The 10,868-nt window shown below is 35.9% G+C and overlaps 1 protein-coding gene across 29 annotated transcripts in view; it reads left to right on the top strand.

Moving 5' to 3' along the window:
- The window catches only part of ADGRL3 (adhesion G protein-coupled receptor L3), a 559,234-nt gene that overhangs the window by 434,097 nt on the left and 114,269 nt on the right, over positions 1-10,868 (top strand). For all 29 annotated transcript variants that reach the window (XM_017541414.2, XM_017541407.2, XM_017541408.2 and 26 more), the window contains 2 exons: positions 2,581-2,789; positions 3,748-3,924. In XM_017541414.2, coding sequence (XP_017396903.1) covers positions 2,581-2,789; positions 3,748-3,924 — 386 coding nt within the window. The remainder of the gene's footprint in view (positions 1-2,580; positions 2,790-3,747; positions 3,925-10,868) is intronic.

Below are 10,868 nucleotides of genomic sequence, written 5' to 3'. Positions count from 1 at the left end.
TCTATGTTTCCCAGGCTGGTATTGAACTCATGGCCTCAAGGAATCTTCCCACCTTGGCCTCCCATAGTGCTGAGATTTTGGGCTTGAACCATCACACCCAGCCTGTTTTTGTTTTTGTTTAAGTCACATTTAAGCATTAATTTTGGAGCAGAGAATATGAAAGAATTGCCAGTGACTAAGTGTGCCGGTAACTTACGGTGGGCTGGCAAAATGGCACCATCCCAGAAGTAGAAATTGGCATGAACCATCAGCCAATTATAAACCAATTAAAATTAAAGTTTTTAATGTCAGCAAGAAAAATATGTGGATATTCTTAATTTTAACCTTTCAAAAATCAGCATTTTAATGCCAAATCTAGAGGAAAAGAAAATAATTAAATTATATGTTGTAACAGATAAGTATTTAGTGAATAACTATGATCTGCTCACTACTGTGTTAACACTTGCAGATTAGATAAGAAAATGCTCTCTTCCATTATGTAACTCTCATCATAATTTCTTTGCTGGATTACTGAAGTGTTAATGGATATCTCATACAATCACTGAGAAGGCTGGAGAATCAGGCCCAGAAGATGTACTAGAGCAAGGAGGCTGACAGCAGCCTCTACCACATCACAGAATCATTGCTGTGAAATGTCACAGCTGCCACAAGTGAACTCTGTTGCAGTAACTGTGCCACTGATGCTGCTGCCATTGCTGTACCACTACCTGCTTCCTGTATCACTAGCTCCTCATCTGATATCTGAGGCTACTGCATCTGATTAGATGCATGTAGCTGAGATGCCCAGAGCAACCTCTTCCCAATAAGCTAGGAAAGCAAGTATATGTCCATTTTGTCTATACATTCTGAAGATTAGGGAATTTCCCAAACATGGCGGTTAGATGTTGATTAGCCCTCCTCCTCTTCAAAAAAATAGTTATTTTTTTTTTCTATCTTCCCACATAACTCAATTTTTCTCCACTTGATTCTAAGATTCAGAGATAGGGACTGTGACATCCTCATCTTAGTAACCATAGTAGTGGGGGCCAGAAATAAGATATAGGACTTGACTTTGTAAAATAAGGAAAATGATACAATTTTTAAAAAGCTTGTCAAAGGACAGTTCACTTCATAGGGAATTACATTGAAGAGATTGTCATAAATGAAAAAATAAGGTAGAAGGACTTGGTGACTTTGTGGAAACAGTGACATTAAAATAACATGACAGCTGAGTTTTAAGACAGGTAAAGATTGTGAATTCTTGTGTGTTTTCCTTAAAATTCTAATTGAGATATAATTTACATACACTAAAATATACATTTAGCTTGAGGAAGCATTTAGCTTGGGAATTTGACAGTTGTACATCTATAATATCACCCAACGAAAGAAAAAAAATCTCTTCTGTACTCAGAAAATTTTCTAGTGTCTCTTACAGTCTTCTTACCCCTCTCCTCACCTAATAAAACCTCTTCTCATTACCATTTGTGTACACAAAAGTTGCCAATTTTTAGACCTCATATGACTTGTATCATACAGTATATATCATTTCCTGTCTGAATTAACCAGGCAAAATATTTTTAAGACTCACTCATGTTGTTCCATGTATCAGTAGTTTGTTATTTACTGAAGCATGGTATATTCTATTATATAATATGCCATAATTTATTTATTCTATAAATAATAATTGTTTCCAGTTTGGGGCTATTAAGAATAAAGATATGTGTCCACATATAGTGTGGTGGATATATGTTTTCACTTATCTAGGAAGGGTAGATGTATGTTTAGTTTTATAAGAAATTGTCAAACATTTTTCTGAATGGTTTAGGTATTTTATACTACCACCAGAAGTGTGCAAGAGTTCCATTTCTGTCACACCCTTATCAACATTAGTGTGATAAGGTCTTTTCAATATTATGGATTCTTGTGGGTATGAAATGGTAACTCATTCTAGTCTTATTTTTTATTCCCTAATTACTAATGATGTCAGTCATTTTTAATGTGTCTAATGGCCTTTCATTTATTTTTTTTTTAAGTGTGTATTCATGTCCTTTGCCATTTTAAGGTGCTATTATTTTATTGTTGGTTGGTAGAAATCCTTTATATATTAATGAATCTTATTTTAAAATGTATTTCAGTCTATTTATTTATTTACATTCTTAATGATGTATTTTGATAGACAAATTTTTGGTTTGATAAAGTTCAGTTTATTATTTTGCGGTTAGTGTTTTGGGGTCTTATTGAAGACATCTTTGCCTTCCTAAAAGCTCAAGGATGTAATTCTATATTTTGTTCTAGAAGCCTTATGATTCTGGTTTTTATGTTTAGGTGTATGATATAAAATTTAGTTTTGAGTATGGAGTGAGATAGGGATTGAAGCTCATTTTTTTTAAATACTACTATGTAGTTGTTTTAGCACAATTTGACTTTCCTCTCCTCATGAATGACTTGGTGCTTTGGTTGGAATGACTTGGTGCTTTGGTTGAAATGACTGCTTGTTTTTTTGTATGAATACATATTATATGGATTTAGTTTTTTTATCTCATTAGTACTAACTAATTTAAGTAGAATGGACAAAGTAATCAGAATTTGCATTTATTTTAGGAGAGATCAGAGTGGCCTTTGTCCTGTATGATAACTTGGGTCCTTATTTGTCCACGGAGAATGCCAGTATGAAGTTGGGAACAGAAGCTTTGTCCACAAATCATTCTGTTATTGTCAATTCCCCTGTTATTACAGCAGCAATAAACAAAGAGTTCAGTAACAAGGTTTATTTGGCTGATCCTGTGGTGTTTACTGTTAAACATATCAAGGTAAGAAAATGGCATGTTAACTTGGTTGTTCACATTATCTGTATTTTTATAACACTGAACAGTAAGTGTATCAATTTTCTTTTAATATTTTTAATATTATTTGACATATAGCAATTCATTATCTGTAAAATTTAGTGGTAATTTTTTTGGCCAGAATTAAGATTTGGAGTGGGGAGAATAATTCTTGTATATATAAATACCTATGGTAAAAGCATTCATAGATGGATTTATAAATGCTTCTCCATAACTAAAAAGAACTAATGCAAGTGTAGAGATCTAAAGTACAGCCTGAAAATCATAGACATTATAAAATTCTACTGTATATGGGATTCATGTGAAATGAGTAGATTTTTAGCTGCTTTTGCCACAAAAACAGGAAAACAGTGGGTAACTATGTGAGATGATGTGTATGATTTAGTAACCTTTCTATCTATATGTATTTCATAACATTATGTTTTATACCTTAAATATTCACAATACTGTTTATGTTTTTAAAGTAGAATAGTAGTACATTAAATAGAACTAGACATGGTTCTATATATGATATTTCAGGCAATTATGCCCATGTGAAGATATATTTTTGCTTATTTACAAAGATTGAGGTTGTAAATTCAACGAAGATCTCTAAAGATCATCTTTTCAGATGTTGGTTGTTAAGAGCAAATAACCTTTTTATTTTGCAATGTGCATTAATTGGTATGATTCTGAAACATTGATGCTAGTATATTCTTTTAGTATTAATTTAAAACAGTGCAACCCCCTCTAGTCTGAGGGAACAAGCAACAACATATATCCAGTTTTGCTTAAAATTGTTGAGGCCCGTTTATGGAAACATTGGTAGACATCTCTAAAATATTGGAACAGGATATGAAGTTGTGTTATATGTAAATAAAATGCCTACCTAATTTACATGATCATAAAATAGTTATTGATTTTATGGATTTTTTTCCCCCTATAGCAGTCAGAGGAGAATTTCAACCCTAACTGTTCATTTTGGAGCTACTCCAAGCGCACAATGACAGGTTATTGGTCAACACAAGGCTGTCGGCTCCTGACAACAAATAAGACACATACTACATGCTCTTGTAACCACCTAACAAATTTTGCAGTACTGATGGCACATGTGGAAGTTAAGGTAAGACATATGCCATACAATAAAAATGTTTTAGTTTATAATATGGTCACTCACTGTAAATAGTCCTAACTATATGAGCTATCATATTTTGATGTTTTTCTACTTGCATAATAATTCTGTCAAGGAACTCTCTGATGTTCAAACCATATCCTGGTGGATGATTCAATGAACTGGTTCTCTCTTTTCCTATTATCAATATAGTTCATAAAATTCAAGTTTGCTTAATAAACTTCCCCTAGTCTCCCTGTTATATTGTATAATAAATGTCAGACCATAACCCATGAGCAGGGTAAGATAGGACCCCAGGACCAATGGCCAGTGGGATTGGTTTAGAAAGCTGGGACTGGGGAGGCTGAAGAGTAAAGAGCTATGCATAGTTTAAATACAGTCAGACTGATTCTTGGAAAAGCAACCCTCAAGCACGATATGCCAGAGCATGGAAGTGCAAAGGAGTTGGCATACTCTAACATAAGCAAATGGGTTCTGCCCATGCAAGAAGACACCACTCTAAGGAAAGATCCAGATGATAGGTAGTTTCCAAAGTCAGAAACATGGCTGCATCAATTTCCTCCCAGTGTGACTAGCTTTCATGTGTATAGAAGGTTGTGAGATGGAGTCTATGAGTTTGCAAGGGAAGAGAAGGCTGAAACAGGGTTTCAGGAAATCAACTTAAGCAAGATAACAGTGAAGATTAGAAAGGCAGTAACTATCAGATTTTAGGAGTCCTAGGCTAGGGAACTCAGAAAAAAAATGTTAAGCAGGTCAGTGCATCAGTAGTAGGGAAGATTAATGTTAACACTGAGTAATTATAATACTCAAGCTATAGAAATGTACGGGGTTGAAACCTTCAATTTTTATTTCAGGCAAGATACTTCATGGCCAGTGATGACTGAGAATGCAGGTATCTTTCTTCTCTCATCACAATGGCCAAGAACTGAGGTTGACTCAGATCCACATGTTGGGTCTAACCAATAGTTATAGTTGGAAGAAAGCTATTAAGAGATTATATACATTATGTGACATTAAAAATTTTATTTTTGAAACTTTCAAACAAGCTGCTTAAGAAAAAGAATATTTTTTTTCTAATATTCTGTGTCACAAATTAAATGGATAATTACATTTAAAATCTTAAAATAGGCCAGGCGTGGTGGCTTATGCCTGTGATCCCAGCACTTGAGGAGGCCAATGTGGGCAGATCACTTGAAGTCAGGAGTACAAGACCAAGCTGACTTATATATCAAAACCCCATCTCTACTAAAAATAGAAAACTTAGCTGGATATGGTGGTGCATGCTTGTAATCCCAGCTACTTTCGAGGGTAAGGCAGGAAGATTGCTTGAATTCAGGAGGCAAAGGTTGCAGTGAGGCAAGATCGTGCCACTGCACTCCAGCCTGGAAGATAGAACAAAACTCTATCTCAAAAAAGAAAAAAATCTTAAAATATAGCTTTTTAAATGTCTTTATAAGTTCAATACAATTTCATAGGTACTAGTCTTTAAGATTATTAATCTTGTATAATTATACAAATTATTTGTCTTTAGAACTAGCACCGGTATTTCTCTTTGGTAGGAAAAAGCACACATAGCTTCAACACTTTATGCAAATGTTAAAGCTTAGTTTTCATAGCCTTTTGTATTATAATACCTCTTCTATAATTATTTGCTACATATTGCATTGTGGAAAGATAATCATTACTTAAAACCCTGGAATGGCTTTGGCAAAGATTGAACATTCTTTCCTACAATTCATAACAATTTTTCACTATTTTACTAACACTGCTTAGCTTTCAACTTTAGTAACTGGTAAATAGTATTTTCAAAACAACTGTCTTTGTAAGTTCAATAAAATGTGAAATAACATGTATTTTTAACCATACTGTTCAGTTCAGTACATATGTGTTAGTAGCATAATAATAATGAATGAGATATGAACACTGCCTTCAAAAGGCTTACAGGGTTTGTTTTTTTTTTTAGATGAGACAGAAAAAAATAACCGTATAGTTAACAAGGCAGTGATAAGAATGAAGTTTGCAGTGTGCTGTGGGTAAATTGAATAAGTTTAATAAAGTCCGGAGAAGTTCTTAGAGATTTAAAAAGCTGCATATTAAGAGATTAATGGATTAGCCAGAAAAGTTGTGAAGAACATTTCAATCAGTGAAAACAGCAGGGAGCAAAAACATAAAGATGTTATATATCATGGTGTCTAGAGCATGGTAAAAGAGTTTAGAATTAATACACCATAAATATGACAAGGCTAGTATTTAAGTCAAAATAGAAATGTAGACACAAATATCTAAATTTAAGATTTGATTGAGGAAACAAGAATTGCACTTCAGGATATACACACAGACTGGGTGGCCTTCCTTGTGCCTGAAGAACAAAAAGAGGGTTGGAGATTTCATATAAAGAAGGAGTGTTATATATTGTTTTCCGAGAAAGTTCATTGGCACTAGTAAAATGTGGAGTACTAACAAGCTCTAATTGGTGAGTGACAGATGATTAAACTCCCTTGGAGTCAAAGGAGGTTGTTTCAGTAGCTATTGGGTAAAACTGGCTTTAGGTTACCACAGCCAGTTTCAGCATGCAGGCTTACAGAGAATTCCATTCCTGGAGCCATGTTTTGTGCCCTGAATGCTCTCTTCCCCATCTTTTGCCTCTGTTTTAGTTGACATGACAAGAATAATCCAATTTATATGACCGACTTTCATAGTAGTTAGCAACTGGAGGTGAACTGAAGAATTCAGTAGGACTGTAGCCATGAAGGGCATAGTGTAAAATTTTATTTTTTATTTTTATTTATTTATTACCACCTCTGGTGCTTGAATCAGGACAATGTGGAAATTTAGATGGGTTTAACATCTTCAGGCTCAGAGTAGGAGTCTCAATATCCTGCATGTCCAAATATTTAAAGTAATACAAAAGGTGGCAAATATGAAATATCGCCTGACATAACAAAATACAGCTTTGTAAGCACCAAAGACACACAATCTGAATTTAGGATTCTCAGAATCCCCAGAGTTCTACACCTGTACATGGCAGTGTTGGGAGAGCTGACTCCTGGCTCCCAGTCAGCTCACCTCTTCAAACATAGGAGCTCCAGTGGAGGGCTCTGTTTTCAGGGCTCAGGTTATACATGTGATATGGATCTTCGCAGTGATTCTATGGGCAAATAAGAAACAATTGCCAGATTTCTAAACAATAATAGCACCAGTTTATGTTGCAATTTTAGACAGATTATTCCCAATTCTATGTGGATGATAGATGTCAAATGATTAGACCGGAAGGGTGCAGTGGATCATTCATGTAATCTCAGTACTTCGGGAGGCTGAGGCAGGTGGATCACTTGGGGTCAGGAGGTTGAGATCAGCCTGGCCAACATGGTAAAAGCCCATCTCTACTAAAAATACAAAAATAAGCTGGGCATGGTAGCGCGTGCCTGTAGTCCCAGCTGCTCAGGAGACTGGGTGGGAGGATTGCTTGAGCCCAGGAGGCAGAAGTTGTAGTGAACAGAGATTGCACCAGTGCACTCCAGTTTGAGTGACCGAGCAAAACTGTCAGAAACAAACTTATTAGACTGCTTGTAGTGTGACAGTTGTTTCAATAAGTCCTGGATTAAGGGTGTCTAGGGCCTAGACAAGGGCTATTGTAGTAGTCATGAAGAGGACTTATATTTCAAATATATTTAGGATACAAAAATATAAATGGCTTTTTACCTTGGTTGTAGAGATTTATAAATGGGTTATATACTTGTACATTCTATTCTTCCTGTTGTCAGTAAAAATAGGGAAAGTATTAATGTCCTTTACATTTTACAAAGTAAAAACAATGGCAAAATTTTTAGCTACCTTATGTTATTGATCCAAATAATTTCATCCAGGCCAGTCATGGTGGCTAACAGCCTGTAATCTCAACACTTTAGGAGGCTGAGCCAGGCAGATTACTTGAGCTCATGAGTTCAAGACCAACATGGGCAATGTAATGAAACCTCATCTCTATTTAAAAAACACAAAAATTAGCTAGAGGTGGTAGCATGCCCATGTAGTCCCAGCTACTTGGGAGGTTGAGGTGGGAGGATTGTTTGAGCCTAGGAGGTTGAGGCTGCATTGAGCTGTGATTGTGCCACTGCACTACAGCCTGGGAAACAGAGTGAGACCCTATCTATCTCAAAAACAAACAAACAAACAATTTCATCCAAAATTCTATCTGACTCGAAATTAGAGAGAGAGATGGTGCAGGTATACCAGAAGGAGAGCAAATTCACACTCAGTTGGTAGCTTAAAAGTAAAATTACCTTAGCTGTGTCAGCACAGTTCAAATTTTTATGTTCGAAGGACTACAAACTCTGTTTTGTCAGAGCATTACAAATTGACCTGTCTTAGCAAGACTGGCTATATACTAACAAATGATAGACTTAAATCTCAATTGTGTTACTCTGGCTCTGAGGTTCTACATTTTAGCCTACGTAATAAACTCAGACTCAGAAAATGAATCAAACTTGAGGCAGCAACAAAATATCATTTTATGCTTAGTTCATTGCCTAACAACTTTTCCCCAATCCATTGTATGACAATCATGACTGTGACCATTATTGTGTGTCAACAAAAAATACAATAAATGGAAATCAATATTTTCATTTAGCAATCAATCACGCAGCATATGTGTCTTGGAACCCTTGTATCACAATCTCTTGTGATTGTCTGAGTCAGTCCCATTTTGATCTCTTAACATGATTTTAGCATGCTAGTGATCAATGAAAAACAGAAAACAAGGAGTCTGATCATCTTTAGAGGTTCAAAAAGAAAAACACCAACGAAACTTAACTTCCACTAATGTTTCAGACAGAACATTAATTTATTCATACACAGTGAGAAGTACAGCAGCCAGTTGGAATAGATATTTATATCTTCTAGTTGTCAATTTCTAACTATACAAGGAAATCTGTAAAGGAAACAAAATTATATTGGAGACTTTTGTTTGACAAACTTAGAAGAGTACAGGAAGAGTTCACTCAATAATCTTGATGGGTTTTAGCCTCAGCTATGTTATGCCTATGCACCTGTCTCCACTGTAAAGCTCTCCCAATGCACTGAATTGCTTCTATTTGTCATAAGTGTTATTTCTGCTGTTCGGTCAACACTTTTCCTTTATTCTTTTATCAACATTTTTGATCACCGAAATTAAGATAAACATCATGAAGGTAGTGACATATTACCTAATATACAGTAGGCTTTGAATAAACGTAAATTCCTCCTTCCTCATTGTCAGATGTATCACTAGATTTCAAGGATTCCAGTGGAAACTTCAGAAACTTATTTTTAGAGAAGTGGCGATAGGGAAGAAGGGCACAGAAGAGACACTACACCTAGAGTCATCATTTTGATAAGAATGATAACTGAGGCCTACCCTGTGATTTAGAGACGTGGGGAAAATCATCATCTGTATGAACCAGGAGTCCTCAGAGAAGTCTTATCAAAGTAGCATCCTGTTATGAAGATCAGATGTATTTTATAAATTAATGTGTGGAGAATTTGGGTTGGCCGCATTCTTGCGACACATTCTTCACTTTGCTTGGGTATACCACTCCGTAGTTTCTTTATTTTCTCAGCAGCTTGTCCTTTTTGGCATATTTTGTTGTTTTCTCCTCATCTGCATGACCTCTCATTGTCATTCTGGCCCTGAGAATAATCCTGAATACCTGAACTTCTTTCTCAGTGATGTCATGTAGTCATACAGCTCTCTATACCTCATCTCATGACTCTCACATATTTCTATCTCCAGTTTTAAATTCCAGACTCAGATTTCACCAGTATCTTGATATAATTATTTAGGCTCATATAAAAGTATCAGAATTCTATAACTATATGCTTTTGATATTCTCTCACCTAAGTCTTCTCCATTTTAGCAAATGGCTACTCTGTTCTTCCAACTGCCCTGGTCCTAAAGCATGCATCACCTATGATTTGTTCATTTTCATTCATACTGCACGCTCAATCCCATCAGCATCTCCTGCCAGATCCAGAATCTGACCTCTTCTCAACATCATCTCTACCACCTAGGTTCACGCCTCTATCATCCCCCCTCTACTTTTTTGCTATAGCCCCTTAACTGGTGTCTGTCTCCCTCTTTGTTTCTCTTAATTTTATTCTCAACATAGTTGCCAGAGGGATAATTTTAAAATGTGAGTTAGATCATGTCACTCCTTAAATTTATTCTCAAAGCCCTTTAAAATGCAAATCAGGCACTTCATACCTTTGATTCAATCTCCAGTGACTCCTTATCTCAGTAAGAGCAAAATCTCAAATCTTGGCCCCCATTAGCATCTCTTGACATCCTCTCCTACCACTATTCCTCTTGCTCACTTGCTCTAGCCACTGGCAATATATCAGATGTGCTCCATTTAGACCTAAGTGTCTTTCTCTTCTCAACACTACCACCCTCCCAACCCCAGCCCCGCAAAGATAGTGCTTGGCAAGATTCCTCATCTCCTTCAAGCCTTTGCTCAAATATCACATTCTCAATTAGGCTTCCCTTGTTCATCCTATTTAAAATTTTAGATTACCCCATCTTCACAAAATACAGAGGAAGTAAGGCAAGCCAGGTCCGTGGCCTCAAAGAATTTATAGTATGTCAAGGGAAAGTTGTGTTATGGCTGATTGTCAACTGGAGTGCTCAGAGAGATTTCTGAAAGGTCCCCTCAGGCAGGCAAGAAAAGTAAATGGCATGATTCCAGCTGAACACCACTTAGAAAATTAAAGAGGAGCACTGAAGCTTTTCTACCTTTTCACTAACATTACATTTTTTTTTCCTACAGAGTAGTAGGTAGTGGGCTAGGGTAGGTGTTTTTTGTTTTGTTTCTAAGTTTTAAATGTTTCCTCTTTTGGTTATTTGTTCAAACTTTTACTTTATCACAGAAGTCTGAATAGGACAATAGTGAGTAACTATTTTT

The sequence above is a fragment of the Cebus imitator genome, unplaced genomic scaffold (assembly GCF_001604975.1).
Source record: "Cebus imitator isolate Cc_AM_T3 unplaced genomic scaffold, Cebus_imitator-1.0 Scaffold133, whole genome shotgun sequence".
Taxonomy (NCBI): Eukaryota; Metazoa; Chordata; class Mammalia; order Primates; family Cebidae; genus Cebus; species Cebus imitator.
The sequence above is the reverse complement of the archived record's forward strand: the minus strand, read 5'-3'. Positions and strand labels throughout refer to the sequence as shown.